This window comes from Megalobrama amblycephala, linkage group LG2 (genome assembly GCF_018812025.1).
Source record: "Megalobrama amblycephala isolate DHTTF-2021 linkage group LG2, ASM1881202v1, whole genome shotgun sequence".
Classification (NCBI taxonomy): domain Eukaryota; kingdom Metazoa; phylum Chordata; class Actinopteri; order Cypriniformes; family Xenocyprididae; genus Megalobrama; species Megalobrama amblycephala.
Genome location: NC_063045.1, coordinates 41,506,242 through 41,523,959, shown reverse-complemented (window position 1 = coordinate 41,523,959; position 17,718 = coordinate 41,506,242). Strand labels below are relative to the sequence as shown.

The window sequence follows — 17,718 nt, the reverse complement described above, 5'->3', positions numbered from 1 at the left end:
TATGGTTAAAGGTGCACTCAGACATATACATTCTTTCGGTAACATAATGTTCATTAGTTAACTACACTGAAAAAAGTGATTTTGGAGAGTGGTAAATATAATCTGTGGAAACCATATAAAATGTACATGATTATTGCAGCCAGCCAACGAATTCTAAAGTAATGGGTAAATTCTACATATGCTACCCATTCGTCAACAGTAAGAACCATCACATAGAAAAATGCAGTAAAATATACCCCCAAACTGTGAGTTTTTTTTGCTTTAAATTGCGCATGCGTCAGCCCGCGTTTTTGAGTGAGTGTGGACGACGCTGGATCCTCTCTCTGGCTGCCATCGAACAGCAGAAGTGAAGGTAAGCTATTTACATAGGAGTGCTGTATATATATATATATAATATATATATATATATTTAATTATGAGATATTACACTTCACTTGTATTCGGCTTTCGTTTGTTTAACATGCCATTACTTGAAATTAAAGTTTGAATCTGTCGCTGGCGTCACCATGGCCCGGGACACATCAAGCCACGTCGGACAACGTCGGACCGTCGGTCAGGCAACTTGGTTTATTGTGTTCCATGCGTCGGTTTGATGTGTTCAAATAAACAAATTGACCCCGACGAAAGCAGACGTGCCGTTGCTAGGATGAGAATGCGTTGACACGCAACGGCACATCTGCTTTCGTCGCTGCTAGTTCTTTGCCATCGGTTTGTTGTGTCCCGGGCTTTCACCGTCCTTACTGCCGGTAAGTTGAAATGCCGTCGTGGTGTGCTTTTTACAAGATTGGTCAGCATGCATGACTGTGTCTGACCGCTGGTTTTAAGGTTAGAAACTAGTCAAAGCCAGCTTTTTCTAATATATTGAATGGGCGCAGGATTAAAAATAAAAACATAGTAACGTTACCACTGTATCCCACGAGTGTGTGTGAAAACACCAACTGTTGCTGCACCTAAGTTTTTTAAGGAATTGTGGGATCACGTACAACATTTTAGAATTGATTTTATATTATATTTGTTATTGTTAGAACATCAGTGCTTAATAAATGTTTTCATAATTTTGTAATATGTTCTATGAAACACATTACATCTATGAAGCTAATTATATGAAGTATGAATATTAATATATGTAATTGCAATGCCTTTATTTAAGTCAGTACACAGTCTGTTATTTCTGCATGACCGTCCCTTGTCAGACAGACAGACTGCCCAGATCAGAGGAGCACTGATAAACTACCATATTTCCCCAATTAATCACCGGTCTGCAAATAGCCGCCTGGTTCTTTTAAACGTCTGGGGTTATAATCCATTTTGCATATTAAACACCCACCCGAATAACCAAAGGGGGTGATTATTTGCATTATATTGAGGTAAACCCAAAATCATCTGTACAAAATCTAACCCAGGTGCATGTCTGATAATTTGTTTTGTGTAATTTTTGTTTTTATTTCTGTTGTAGGCAGTCTGTGTATGTGGACACTCACTATTTGCCCTCTCTTCAGTTCCTCTTGTCTGTCCTCCACAAGCAGAGACTCACTGATAGACCACTGTTACCAGTTCTAGTGTTGACACATCCACCCACATCCCCACCACAAGTGTATCCTTTACAGGTATGCAAGTTTTCCAAATAAAATAAATCACATTGTCCTTAAAGGTATAGTTACCTTAACTAAAGTCCTCAGTTATGGGAAAATGAACTGGAAATGTAAGTTGTGCAAATTCACAACATCAAAAAGATTGGACCTGCTGAAACACAGCAGACTAATACATGAGCATTTAGGTCGAGTCCACTCCATACCCTGCCTCTATGCAGATTGTCCTTGCACAGTCAAGACATGGGGTGCATTAAGGACACATTTGTCAAGGCATCATTCTCAGTCAACCCAGCCAGGAAACATTTTGTTTACATGCATTGTCTGTAATTCATGCTCTTTTGACAATGAGAGGCATTTTTTTGAACATCTTGGTGGCCATCTAAAAAAATTTGAAACTGTGACATGTGTTTTTGAGGGTTGTGATTACAAGACCAACAAATATACAACATTCCACAGCCACAAGAGTAGAAAACACAACCCACATTTGTTGGAAGATTTCAAGACTAATGTTCTTTATCAACACCAAAACAACCCGGATGAAGAAAGTGATTTTGTTGAGGATGAAAACGACTGTGGCTTAGTCCTTGAGGAGGATGAGGACTTGAACAAAATTATTACTAAAAGAGTGGGGTTGCTCCTCCTGAAAATGGAGAACATTTTTAATGTCTCAAATTCATGCATTAATGAACTAGTAGAGGAATTTCATTTCCTTACAGCGTCTGCATCTGGCCCCGTCATTAAAGAGATCATTCTGAGTACTTTGAGAAAACATGGCTGTACATTTGAAGACTCAGTGATATCAGAACTGGTCAAAGACCTTTGCCAGCTAAGCCCTGTCTGTGCTGCTTTACGAGTGGATGGGCCTTTCAGCAGTAAGTTCAGGAGAGAGCAATTTAGTAAGGAGCATCTCTCATCGATTGAACCAGTTGAGTACATACTTGATAGTACAGAGAAAAAATCATTTCAGTATATACCAATCCTCCCATTATTATCTCAACTTGTGAACAACAGCCACATTCAAAACACAATATTACAAAACAAAAAGACATCTGATGCCTCTTCTGGATACAAATCGTTTAATGATGGATCTTTACTAAGAGAAAACAGCTTTTTATGTGAGGATGAACTTAAACTCCCACTCATATTATATATAGATGACTTTGAGATATGCAACCCTCTGGGAACATCCCGCAAGAAGCATAAAGTCACAGCAGTGTACTGGGTGTTCGCAGACATACATGCCACATTGAGATCTACACTGACTTCCATTTACTTAACCATTTTGTGCAAGGCAAATGATGTCAACCAGTATGGCTATGCAAAGGTTTTGGACCCACTGCTCAGAGATTTGAAGTCCTTTGAAGATGAAGGTATTTTTGTTTCAAGTCTGGGCAAAGTGGTCAAGGGCACTGTACTTGCTGTAGTCGCTGACAATCTTGGTGCTCACTCAATAGGTGGCTTTGTTGAAAGCTTTTCAGCTTCACATTTCTGTCGCTTTTGCATTGGAGAACGGTCACAGATCCAGGAGCATGAAGTAGGAGAAGGACTGTTTCCTCCACGGACTAAGTCCAACTATGCCATGCATGTCAAAGCAGCACTGTCTGATCCAGCAGAAGGTCACCACTGCGGAGTTAAAAGACAGTGTCCCATCTCAGACAGACTCAGTAAATTTCATGCTATATCAGGTTATCCCCCTGATGCTTTGCATGATTTGCTCGAAGGAATTGTACCTGTGGAAATATCACTCTGTCTTGATGTGTTAATCAGAAAGAAATACATCTCTCTTCAGGAGCTCAACCATTCCATACGTTGCTTTCCTTACAAATGGAGTGACAAAAGAAACTGTCCACAACCCATTGCCCCGCATTTCAACTTACGAAAAAGCGTAGGAGGTAACGCACACGAAAACTGGTGTTTGTTGAGAATGATGCCACTCATGATTGGTGACAAAGTCCCAGAAGATGAGCCTGCTTGGGAGGTTTTGATGAACCTTAAAGATGTTGTGGAGCTTGTCATGGCTCCTCTCCACACAGATGAGACAATAGGATACATGCAAAGTAAGATCTCAGAACACCGTTACAGATATTTTGAAGTGTTCCCAGAGGAGAAAGTTCGACCAAAACACCACTTTCTCGAGCATTATCCATGGCTTACAACTGTTTACGGGCCACTGGTACATTTCTGGACTATGCGGTTTGAAGCCAAACATCGATTCTTTAAAAGGATTGTGAGGCAGACTGGGTGTTTTAGAAACATTCTCATGACAATGGCAAGAAAACACCAATCAATGATTGCGTATCATACCAACAATTGCAACAACCAAAGGCCAGCACTGTCAGTGTCCCAGAGGACTCTTGTGGCAGTTGATGTTCTTAAAGATGGCATTAAGGAGTCCTTCGCAAGGAAGTTCCCTGGGGAAGAGTTTGTGAACATGACAAATAAAGCAACCATTTTAGGCACAGACTATAATATTGGCATGGTGCTGCCGTTTGGCTCAACAGGAGGCCTACCTGACTTTGGAGAAATCCAGCAAATAATCATTGTGCGTGAAACTCCTGTCTTTGTTCTGAAATTGCTTAGTGGTTGGTATTGTGAACACCTGAGGAGTTTCAAAGTAGAGCCAACAGGAGAGACAGAAATCCTTAAACATTCTGAATTAAAAGAAACATACCCCTTGGCTGCATACAATGCAGCAGATGGCCGTATGGTGACCCTTAAACACTTCATTTGCACATAAGAGTAAGTGTAATGGGTTGATTTTATTTATGTTGTCATATCAAATATGTGTGCACTTTTCAAGTAGATATTGAAACAATTACTTAACAGCTGTATGGCCAGGAATCCTGTCTTATTTATTTATTGTAATGTTTATTTAACGGGGATGATTGCCACAGAAAATGGGAAAATGTGATGCATACTTACTCTCCTTTTTTCTCCTCCTTTCCTCATCTACCTCTTCTTAAAATAATAATGATAATCAAAGATTATTTATTGAAATTTCCACTGAACTAAATATCTGTTTATTGCTTTGGCAGAAGAATATTGAAGCAAACCTATGCAAGTAAGCTCATCAACTATTAATAACCTGTCTCAATTTCGTTTCTTTCTCTGTCTCTACAGCTGAGGAAACACACACCAAACAACAATGGCGGTCCATTTAAGAGTCGTTTTAGAAGAACACAACATTCAAAAGCTGAAACTTCCAACAGGAATTCCAAATACAGTGGAAGATCTTGTTTCCATAGTTACTGAAACTTTTCAATTGCATGGGGAAATTGGACTACTATACCAAGACAAACACTTTGACAATGAGTTTTTCAGTGTCACCTCAACTGCTGACTTGTATGACAAGGCCACTGTTAAAGTGATCCTAAAAGAGCCGACGATAACCCTTGACCTACACCCAGTACTTGAATCATCTACATTGAGTTCAGTGAGCACCTATCCTGCAAGTACTACTGAAACGGACATCTGCCCTGCAGATCATGATGCATCCTCAGAGGTGTCAAACTACGCATCGTCAAGTTCCAGTGACACCATTATTCTCCCTGATTCATGTCGCTCTGCTGCATGGCCAGTGCCATTCCAAGTACCGGAGTTTTCCCGAGACCTAGAACTCATCCTCGCAGAGGCAAACAACTCATATGATGCCACTGGAAGACACTTCATGGATGCCAGTGTTAAATCAGCAATAATGCAAGAGCTTGCAAAAGTAATTTTTTCTTACACTGCTTACCCAACCAATCAGCAAATCCTCTCAGTGGCTGAAGCCTTGGTTTCTAAGTTTCCGTGTCTTAGGGAGCCGGGATCATTTGCAGGCTTATATGGCTGGCAGCAGCGCATAAAAAACAAGATGCACAATTACCGTGCCAAGCTAAGATCTCGAAAATATTCTTACCCGGAAATTGAAATCAACACCTTAAAAAGGAAGCATCCGGGTGATGCAGTGCCTTCGAAAAATGTAAAAAAGCCCAAAAAAGCAGAGGTTAATTACCTCCCTCCGCACCCTACTGGTGAAAGCCAAGAGACTCTGGAGAAAGAGAGGCTTGAATTAATTTTTGAAATTACAAAGAAAAACAATGCAAAGATAATTGCAGATAAAATGAATAAAACCTTCTCTAGCCGAAGAGTTGAAGTGGTCAGCCTCAGCCCCTCTGTGGGTGTGTTTAAAGAAAGGTGGCCAGCATTATTCACTGAGGCTCAGGTGAGAATGTCTTGTAATTTTTTCTTCCCACTAGGATACATTCATGTGATTACTATGAGAGCTGGTCTTTAATTTAAAATGTAATTTTTGGTCCTTTTACTTCCTAGATCAAGGAGGAGTTTAGACGCATCACAACAGTTTCCTTGGAGGAGACATTCATGAGGAAGCTCGATGAGTACACACCAGGTCTTTTGCGGCTAATGCGTGCCAAAGGAGGAGCAGCTGGTTGCAAGATGCGTCCTCTGCTGGACACTTTAAATGACGTATGTTATTTTATTTTTTCACAAATATGTAATTATTGATATGAGTGAATTAAAAGTAAAGTAATTTGTAAACAGTTGCTTTGTTGTGCGCAAAGTTGAGCTCCTTACCAACTTAAACCTTTTAACATCAATGTGTGAATTCGGTCTTATCCATCCATTTTCTTTACTGCTTTGTCCGTTCGGGTCACAAGATTTTTGAGCCAACCCAGCATTTATCAGGCGAAGGGGCAGGGTTCACTCTGGACAGGTCGCCAGTCTGTTGCAGGGCCAGAATTCGGTCTTAGTATATGTAAATCACTCCCCACACCGCTAACAGTCTTATCATTAAATTGTATCTCCCTACAGACACAGAACATTGATAAAAAAAGAGATGCTGTTGTCTGCTGCCTCATTAACTACCTCGGTGAAAGACAAGAAGATCTTTTCCATGACTGCCAGGTATGTCATATTGATAACAGATTTTTGATTAACTCAAGGGATCCTCCTCTCCTCTCCTCTCCTCTCCTCTCCTCTCCTCTCCTCTCCTCTCCTCTCCTCTCCTCTCCTCTCCTCTCCTCTCCTCCCACATAGGGCTGGGCGATATGTCGCATGAGATTGTCATGCGCATTTCGTCAGTAAAGCCGGTTCCCTGATTACCGCTAAATCGCCATCACCTGCTTTCAAATGGAGCGGCATTTAATAGACAGAGCCGTAGATCACTGACAAGCTACGCAATATCGCGTTCATTATCGCAGATGAATCGCCTTCGATAATGAACCCGATTTTGCGTGGCTTGTCAGTGATCTACGGCTCTGTCTATTAAATGCCGCTCCATTTGAAAGCAGGTGATGGCGATTTAGCGGTAACCAGGGTACCGGCTTTACTGACGAAATGCGCGTGACAGTCTCATGCGATATATCGCCCAGCCCTACTCCCACATGGAAAAAACCTATATAAACATATATGTTTCAATATAGGTTTTGATATAGGTTTTTAATATATATGACATATATAAAATTGGCCGTTTTCCTATATTATATGTACATATATGTACATATATGTGTATATATATGTGTATATATACAGTACAGTCCAAAAGTTTGGAACCACTAAGATTTTTAATGTTTTTAAAAGAAGTTTCGTCTGCTCACCAAGGCTACATTTATTTAATTAAAAATACAGTAAAAAACAGTAATATTGTGAAATATTATTACAATTTAAAATAACTGTTTTCTATTTGAATATATTTCACAAATTAATTTATTCCTGTGATGCAAAGCTGAATTTTCAGCATCATTACTCCAGTCTTCAGTGTCACATGATCCTTCCGAAATCATTCTAATATGCTGATCTGCTGCTCAAGAAACATTTAATGTGTACAATTGTACAAAATATTTGTGTACAGTATTTTTTTTCAGGATTATTTGATGAATAGAAAGTTCAAAAGAACAGTGTTTATCTGAAATCTAATCTTTTGTAACATTATAAATGTCTTTACTGCCACTTTTGATTGATTTAATGCATCCTTGCTGAATAAAAGTATTCATTTCTTTAATTTCTTTAAAAAATAATAAAAATAAAAATTCAAAAATTCCCCAAACTTTTGAAAGGTAGTGTATAATGCTACAGAAGCTTTGCATTTCAGATAAATGCTGTTCTTTTGAACTTTCTATTCATCAAGGAATCCTGAAAAAAAAAGTACACAACTGTTTTCAACATTGAAAATAATCATAAATGTTTATTGAGCAGCAAATTAGCATATTAGAATGATTTCTGAAGGATCATGTGACACTGAAGACTGGAGTAACGATGCTGAAAATTCAGCTTTGTCATCACAGGAATAAATTACTTTGTCAAATATATTTAAATAGTACACAGTTATTTTAAATTGTAATAATATTTCACAATATTACTGTTTTTTACTGTATTTTTAATTAAATAAATGTAGCCTTGGTGAGCAGACGAAACTTCTTTTAAAAACATTAAAAATCTTAGTGGTTCCAAACTTTTGGACTGTACTGTATGTGTACATATATATGTGTTGTCACAGATCCCTTGTCTCCAGAACTCCAATTCCCATGATCCTCCTGTTCTCCACACCTGCACTCACTTCCCTCGTCATCTCCCCATCATCACATATCATCATCACCTGGACTTCCTTGTTAGCACTCCCTATATATATATGGACTCACTCCCTTCACTCCTTGTCTGTTCTAAATGTTACATTGTATGTGTTGGTTGTTGTTATGCTCCTTCGTTTCATTAAAGTACCCATCTTGTGGATTTCCGTGACTGCCTCGTCTTTGCAAACACCACCCGTAACGTGTGTACATATGTACATATAATATAGGAAAACGGCCAATTTTATGTCACATATATTAAAAACCTATATTGAAACATATGTTTATATAGGTTTTTTCCATGTGGGACCAATTTCACGTGTTTGCACATACATAAATTCTTGCATAATTTTTTTTCGTTAATTCTTAGTTTTTGCCTTGATAATAGAAAATATGAGCTAAGGCATCATGTATGACAGTCAAAAATTAGATATGAGCTACAAAATGACCAGATCCTGCCATTAGCTATATAGAAGACATATACTGCATATATGCGGCATATATGCAGTATATATGCAGCATATATATTATCATATATGTGCATATATGCTGCATATATGTGCATATATCCACATATAGGTTCTTTCCATGTGGGCTCTCCTCTCCTTTCCTCTCCTCTCCTCTCCTCTCGTATCCACCTTCTCCTTTTGCCTTCCACTCCCCCTCTGCTCTCCTTTTAGATAAACTGAAATATATTGAAACAGCATCTTAAATAAAATAAAAATGTGTATGCTTTTTGTTTGTTTCTTTTTAACATGTAGGAATGTGAGGACTACACAGACAAAACGATGAAGGTGATTGTTAAGCACAATGTCATGGCTGAGGAGGATCCATCAGATTTGTCTATTGTGATCGAGGGAAACCAAGTGATGGAAGGATGTGGAAGCCGAACAAAGGCATGCATACTGCTGATGGGACTCATTTATGCAATCAACATCGAATATCCAAAGGAGCTGAAGAACACGTTTGAAGCTTTTCAAAAACTTTTTTTGGAAATTGACGGGGCAAAACTACTGAAAAAGGTCCACAGCCTCAAAAATAAGCTCATGCAGTAGACACACATTTCCCCTGTTGTTCGAAGAGGATCTTTTGTCTGGACATACTTTTAATGGAGTTGTAATGGAGTGTAGTTTTATATTTTTCTTCTTTTCCTTTATTTGCTCCACACACAGACACAGATCCATCCACTCTCTCTCAGCCCACTCCATTGCTCTGTGATTTCCCCCAGATTGACAGAAAAGGAATACCAATAGAAAGTGGCCTGAAGAATTTTGATCTCTCCTTCTACCCTCTTTCCCTCCCCATTTGTTTGTTTCTTTTATTCTCATCCTATCTTTTGAGAGTGAGAGCAAGCTCAAAAACTAAAGAAATATCTTTATCCAGATATTTGATACTGTACATGCACAGAAACAACCATGTGGAGTTTGTGTGTGTGCTTTTGATTTTTAAAATAGAATAAGTGGCATGTGTTGTTTGCAGTAGCCAATTATCCAGAAACAACATTTGAAACTGTTCTTAGTGAGTTATAAAAAGTCAATTCGTTCATTGTTGTGTGAAGCTGTTGTACTTTATCTAGCACTTTATTCTGTGTTTTTTGATAATTTGGTGCATCATTGCTGCATATAAACAAGGCTGTTCGGTTATTTGTTATATGAATACCTGGACCACAGATTTGGTCAGTCACTGTTGTGTAAATCTGAAGAGACACAAAGAGTTTAGTCTAAGAATTTAGATACAACAAAATCTTAATGTGATTGGACATCCAGCACTGCTCTGATCTCCTCACTTCTCCTTTCATTTTCTCTTCTCCCTTCTCTCCTCACTTCTCTTTTCCGCTCTGATCTGGATGTCCTAAAACAGGGATATGTTTTATTATCCAACATTATTGAAACAACATTTGATAGATCAGTGAGTTATAAAACAGGTTCATTACTTGACATGTTTGTTAAAGCTGTTGTGCTGCACTATATTTTGAGTGTTTCATAGGATTTTTTGGATTAAAAACATTGATCTGATGAACCATCTGAATGTCTTTATTGTGGGGGGTAAATTTTACCTTCTCTGAATAAGTAATTGTTATTAACTGATATTAATTAACTTTGATTTGAAGAGATAATTTTTACCTAATTTTAATGAGTAAGTAGCTGTTGAATATATACATAAATGTGAGGTATTGTTACCCAATTTATGCAAGCATTTAATAGCTTTTTACTTCAGATAGTTTATACTCAATATATGGGATTAAATCTACCCCACCAAAGTCGATGCAAATTGTTACCTCACATTTATTGGGTAAATTCTATAGATTAGTTTTTACAGTGTACTTAAGTAAACACAAATTAAGAATGAACAATAATTCTACAACATTTATTAATCTTAGTTCATGTTAATTTCAACATTTACTAATACATTATTAAAATCAAAACTTGTATTTGTTAACAGTCAATGCACTGTGAACTAACAAGAACAAACAATGAACAACTGTTTTTATTAACTAACATTAACGAATTTGTTAATTGTTAGTTCATGTTATATTAATATATTAGCATATTATTGTTGACTAACAAAACCTTATTGTAAAGTGTACCATTTTTTCTGTAACACTTTTGGACTGTTGCAGTAATACTGATACAGTTCAAAGTTTGGAGTGTATCAGCATACTCAGATATACCCAACTAAAGTGTCACCTATGTCAATAATCTTTCTGTAACCACAAGCTATTGAGAAATGCATGACACACTTACTCATGACCTGCACACTAAATGCTTACTTTTAAGAGAAAGCTGTACAAGTGGAGACAGGACTGATACTCCACTGATGAATGGAAATATCTGATGGCCCTCGGGATAAAGTGTGAATCAAAGTTGAAAGAATGAAAGGATGAAAAGGGGTGACATAATGAATAATAGTAAAAAATAACTCTAGCTTATTAGAGAAGTGGCCTAGCAGTTGCATGAGCTCAGACACGTTAAGCTGTGCTCCTTATGTGGTGGTGGGAAGTTCAAGTCTAGCTCATTTAATTTAGGGTCATCCTCTCCATGCTGTCTCTGTCAAAAATGCCAAAAGAAAGCAATATACATGTCAAAATTGTCACATGTTTTCAATGTTATTTAATTTATACATAAAGTAATATATAGTTACCCATATGGTAAATGTATTTATATACAGGTGCTGGTCATATAATTAGAATATCATCAATTCTATTCAAAAAGTGAAACTTGTATATTATATTCATTCATTACACACAGACTGATATATTTCAAATGTTTATTTCTTTTAATTTTGATGATTATAACTGACAACTAAGGAAAATCTCAAATTCAGTATCTCAAAAAATAAGAATATTACTTAAGACCAATACAAAGAAAGGATTTTTAGAAGTCTTGGCCAACTGAAAAGTATGAACATGAAAAGTATGAGCATGTACAGCACTCAATACTTAGTTGGGGCTCCTTTTGCCTGAATTACTGCAGCAATACGGCGTGACATGGAGGCGATCAGTCTGTGGCACTGCTCAGGTGTTATGAGAGCCCAGGTTGCTCTGATAGTGGCCTTCAGCTCTTCTGCATTATTGGGTCTGGCATATCGCATCTTCCTCTTCACAATACCCCATAGATTTTCTATGGGGTTAAGGTCAGGAGAGTTTGCTGGCCAAGTAAGAACAGTGATACCATGGTCCTTAAACCAGGTACTGGTAGCTTTGGCACTGTGTGCAGGTGCCAAGTTCTGTTGGAAAATGAAATCTGCATCTCCATAAAGTTGGTCAGCAGCAGGAAGCATGAAGTGCTCTAAAACTTCCTGGTATACGGCTGCGTTGACCTTGGACCTCAGAAAACACAGTGGACCAACACCAGCAGATGACATGACACCCCAAACCATCACTGACTGTGGAAACTTTACACTGGACCTCAAGCAACATGGATTGTGTGCCTTCTCCTCTCTTCCTCCAGACTCTGGGACCCTGATTTCCAAAGGAAATGCAAAATTTACTTTCATCAGAGAACATAACTTTGGACCACTCAGCAGCAGTCCAGTCCTTTTTGTCTTTAGCCGCTTCTGACGCTGTCTGTTGTTCAAGAGTGGCTTGACACAAGGAATGCAACAGCTGAAACCCATGTCTTGCATACGTCTGTGCGTAGTGGTTCTTGAAGCACTGACTCCAGCTGCAGTCCACTCTTTGTGAATCTCCCCCACGTTTTTGAATGGGTTTTGTTTCACAATCCTCTCCTGGGTGCGGTTATCCATATTGCTTGTACATTTTTTTCTACCACATCTTTTCCTTCCCTTCGCCTCTCTATTAATGTGCTTGGACACAGAGTTCTGTGAACAGCCAGCCTCTTTTGCAATGACCTTTTGTGTCTTGCCCTCCTTGTACAAGGTGTCAATGGTCGTCTTTTGGACAACTGTCAAGACAGCAGTCTTCCCTATGATTGTGTAGCCTATAGAACTAGACTGAGAGACCACTTAAAGGCCTTTGCAGGTGTTTTGAGTTAATTAGCTGATTAGAGTGTGGCACCAGTTGTCTTCAATATTGAACCTTTTCACAATATTCTAATTTTCTGAGATACTGAATTTGGGATTTTCCTTAGTTGTCAGTTATAATCATCAAAATTAAAAAAAACAAAAAACATTTGAAATATATCAGTCTGTGTGTAATGAATGAATATAACATACAAGTTTCACTTTTTGAATGGAATTAGTAAAATAAATGAACTTTTTGATGATATTCTAATTATATGACCTGCACCTGTAGATAAATAGATGTTAGGGTTACACCTTATTTCAAGGTGTCTTTGTTACAGTGTAATTATACACCTAAGTACTGAGTAATAATGTCATAAACATTTAAAAATACATTTAACCCTATAAAGCCAACTGTATCATATTTTGATATGCAAATTTCTAAGTCCTCTGAATAATCAGTATGATCAAAAGAACTGAAAAACCTCTTGTACATAATCTTCTGCATGTCTTCTGTCATCTGATTGATGGTTTATAGTTTTTTAGCAAGTAAAAGGTTTTTTTTAGTATAATTCTATACACACCTCCCATCAGGTCATGGTACACGTGCCTTTTTGATGTGAAATCTTTACTGATTTTATTTTGATCATAAAACTAAGCATTTAAATATCTTACTGAGACAAATTATTGGAAGATATAGAGTGACAATTTTATTTAGAGTGCTTTTTATAGTCTGCTACTGTGATAAAGGTCTCAATGATTTATATTACAAGCTATCAGAATTTCATCTTACCTTTTGGCCATATAAGTATCAGCAACTGCACCAAATTGCATATTTTTGCTCAGTTTGGGCCTCTGAATAAAATTGAGGTGTTTATTCCTCCTGAAGTATGAGCTCCATATTCTCCTATTTATTTTATTTATTTATTACAGGGACAATGCATATTAATAAACATTTCTGTCAATATGCCAGAGTTAGCCAGAAGGCTATTTTTCACCTGTAGTCCCTAAGACAGATGGTATAGTCACCCTAAAAGAGAGTATATCATACTATTTTTTATATTGTTCTAAATGTTCAATAAACTGCTCTATTTTTTTTTTTTTTTTTAAATCTGATTTTTCTGAATACTACTTCATATGTCAAGCTTTACAGGCTTAAGCTGTAGTGAACTATTCATTTTGGTCTAGACTATTTTATGAAGGTCATGAACTCTATTTCTGAGGTCTATAGCTCCCAAATCCAAGAAAATAAAAGAAATCCCTCACAAAGGAACAGCAAAATCGAAGAATCTCTAAATCTAAGAACTGGTCACCGAGGAGAATCATTTCACAAAGAAGGGATGCAGACTATTACAAGGCTTTTTTAGCAGCCTCTTCACATCCCAACCTGGAAATTGTGTTTGCACCCGTTCCCCGAGCTGTCAGCACAATTAGACATTTAAGGTGATATTATATAAACCAAATCAAGGTAGTGCAACAAGATAGCAAACTTACTCAGATATGCCATGGTAACATAGAGATTCATAAGCAGTGTTTTGTTCCTCAAGGGTTGTATCCACTCACACTGAGCACATTTTGGTTTTAAAAACCCCTTCCCCCCAATTTAATGTAATCTTTAAAACGTTTGGAGCAAAACATAATGCCAAGATCGTAATGCCAAGCATCATGGTTTAAATTACACGGTCTTACACAATATCTCTATGTTCGCCGGTCACAAAATTAACCATAAGCTGGACACTTTCTCTGGATCTCACTATTTCCTTCTTCCAACATTAAGACAATGACAGTGAGCAATCCAAGCAGTCAGGGGCAGTAATCTGTCTTAGCTGCATGATTTCACTCTTGGATTGAAGCCATTTGTTTTAGAGGGCCATGGCAAGACCATCAAACTTGTGTCATTAATACTATTTATCAACATTAATAAGGGTGTTTGAATACTTAAATGAAGGGAGGGGTGTCATAATCTCCTCATAATCTTTTTATAATGCTTATCGAACAGACACTGAGCTTATTGGAAAAACTTTAAATGTTTGTGACAATTCACATGAACAAATCGTTGTATTTTGCAATGCTTTCAGACTTTTCCCAGAACAATTTTATCAGTCATGAGCTGGATTTGGATATTTTGTGCATTTTGCGGAGATGTGCATACAATTGCACTGAACCTGTGTTAGGCTTACGTTTGGTGTCAGTAATAATTTTTAAATATTATTACTTTTATTCAGCAAAGACGCGTTAAATTCAAAAGTGTCACTAAAGACTTTTATAATGAAACAAAATATTTCTCTTTCAAATGAATGCTGTTCTTTTTAACTTTCTTTTCATCTAAGAATACTGAAAACAATGTATCATAGTTTTCCACAAGATATGTAGCAGCACAACTGTTTTTAATATTTATAATAATAATAAACGTTTTGTGCGCAACAAATCAGCATATATTATAATGATTTCTGAAGGATCGTGTGACAATGAAGACTGGATTAATGATGCTGAAAATTCAGCTTTGTCATCACAGGAATAAACTGCATTTTAATATCAAAATAGACAACAGATAGCCTATTTAAAATCGTAATACTATTTCACAATAATACAGTTTTTAGTGTATTTTTGATCAAATAAATGCAGCCTTGGTAAGCATAAAAGGCTTCTTTTAAAAACATGAAAAAACTTACCAATCCTAAACGTTTGAATGGTAATGTACTTCCATTTGAGGTGAATTTCAATTTAAAAAAGGACTTCAGTGGAACATTTTTTAACACAAGGTCAGGGAACACCTCTAAGCAGACGTAATGCTTTGTCATAACGTATTCAAAGATTTTGTACTCTTTTTTTGTCTTTTCAAATTTGAAAGGATCTTCATCATAGAAACTCAGTTGTTTCTAATTACAAGACCTCAAGGAAGTTTTAAGTGAATGCAGTTGCTCACAAAAGAGGGACTATCATTAGTTTTATCCGAGCTGTCAAGGGTGGTGGATTTGGAATCCAGGATTTGGAATAATAATGAGCAGCATTTAAGCTCAAAGGATATTATAAACCATATGTAGTGTAGTCAAACTATCTTTTCATGGTTGTTATTATAATAATAGTCTAAGAACGCAGAGTTTACATAAGGAATTAGGTACTCAAGGCACCTTATAAAATGCTTACCACACAATACAAATATTAAAGGTGCCGTAGAACGTCTTTTTAAAATATGTAATATAAGTCTAAGGTGTCCCCTGAATGTGTCTGTGAAGTTTCAGCTCAAAATACCCCATAGATTAATTTTTTTAACTGCCTATTTTGGGCCATCATTAAATATGAGCCGATTTAGGCTGCGGCTCCTTTAAATGCTCACGCTCCCAGCCCACGGAGCTCGCGCTTGCCTTTAACAGCATAAACAAAGTTCACACAGCTAATATAACCCTCAAAATTGTTCTTTACAAAGTTTTCAGCATGCAGCATGTCTAATCGCGTAAGTATGGTATTTATTTGGATGTATACATTTGATTCTGAACGTGTTTGATAGTATGTTCCGTGGCTAACGGCTAATGCTACACTGTTGGAGAGATTTATAAAGAATGGAGTTGTGTTTATGAATTATACAGACTGCAAGAAAGAAAATTTACAAATATCACTAAAATATCATGTAATCATGGATCATGTCAGTTATTATTGCTCCATCTGCCATTTTTCGCTGTTGTTCTTGCTTGCTTACCTAGTCTGATGATTCAGCTGTGCACATCCAGACGTCCTGCCCTTGTCTAATGCTTGAACATGAGCTGGCATATGCAAATATTGGGGGCGTACACCCTGACTGTTACGTAACAGTCGGTGTTATGTTGAGATTCGCCTGTTCGTCGGAGGTCTTTTAAACAAATGAGATTTATATAAGAAGGATGAAACAAAGGAGTTTGAGACTCAATTTATGTCATTTTCATGTACTGATGTCTTGTTATTTAACTATGCCAAGATAAGTTCAATTTTTAATTGAATTTATCCTTTAAAGGCTTTAAACACCTTTAAAGCCGAAAATACCTTTATGTATTTACTGTATGCTATACTTTTTTCAAAGTAAAATCATTAAATTCCATCCTTCCGCTGGACAAATAGTCCCTCAAGCATAGGATAATGTACCAAAATGCCTGACTTCCACAACAATCTATGACTTATATTCTTCATCTCTGCCCTCACCCACTGCTTCTATCCTCCTTGATCTTCAACTACTTCCTTTCTTACTGTGACCTTATTTTCTGATGCACTGCCGCCACTATCATCCATACTTTCTGGAAAAGAAAAGGTACAGCTTTTCCTCTGTCTTCTATAAAACTTAGGTTACTAACATCAAACTAAAACACAGGCAAAAAGGCTATTATACTGCCCACCAGTACTAAAAAATAGCAAAGACAATAGTGCCATCTACACTGATAACACATCGTAAGCTATCCCCTTTTTTGTCATTTATTTTATTGATTTTACAAAATGTGCATTAAATTTTTTTGCATTAAAAAAAAACACATACAATTGTTTGTTTGTTTTTTTATTTGAATTTATATTTCCTCTAAAATGAACTCACACAATGGAGCCTTGGCAGCATGTTGGGTGCATGTGCTAATGTCTCCTTCACTTTCTTGTTGCCAAAAATGTCAAGCACATAGATTTTGATTTTATTGACTGAAGGGGATGCCATATGATAATACTAAAACGTTTTTAATTTTGGTTGAATATTATTATTGTATTTTAAATCAAATTTTCTCTGCGTTTATAAATGACGATACATACCCAGATAGCAAAATACACTCGGGCCAGTTCCTGTTAGATTCTCGCCTGCCGGAAACTAACCACTCGGCCCGTTTCTTTCAGTGCCCAAGGAAGTCGACCGGAAGTTGAAGTCGGCCGGGTGCCGCCATCTTGTAGCAGAACTTCACTTGCGTTAGCATCCCCATTGACTCCCATTCATTTTGGCGTCACTTTGACAGTGAATAACTTTACATCTGAGGCGTTTAAAGACTCCATTTGTCCATTATTTATTTCTAAAGATACACGACAATGTATAAAGGGCTCCATTACCTTCTATGTTACATTATGGCCCCGTAGATACAGTTTTTGTAAAAATAGGC

General features: G+C 37.1%; 1 protein-coding gene across 4 annotated transcripts; it reads left to right on the top strand.

Annotated features, from left to right (window-relative positions):
• Window positions 1-72: 72 nt before the first annotated feature.
• Window positions 73-10,118, top strand: LOC125258871. 4 transcript variants are annotated; one of them, XM_048176064.1, is made up of 6 exons: window positions 73-352; window positions 1,457-1,607; window positions 4,713-5,796; window positions 5,904-6,059; window positions 6,405-6,497; window positions 8,920-10,118. In XM_048176064.1, the coding sequence occupies exons 3-6, from the start codon at window positions 4,738-4,740 to the stop codon at window positions 9,211-9,213; spliced, it is 1,602 nt and encodes a 533-aa protein (XP_048032021.1). In that variant the 5' UTR covers window positions 73-352; window positions 1,457-1,607; window positions 4,713-4,737; the 3' UTR covers window positions 9,214-10,118. The 4 variants fall into 4 exon arrangements, with proteins under 4 accessions (XP_048032021.1, XP_048032012.1, XP_048032031.1 ...); XM_048176074.1 differs by having other exon boundaries at window positions 309-352; window positions 1,500-1,607; XM_048176082.1 differs by lacking the exons at window positions 73-352; window positions 1,457-1,607 and adding an exon at window positions 4,191-4,331.
• Window positions 10,119-17,718: the final 7,600 nt, after the last annotated feature.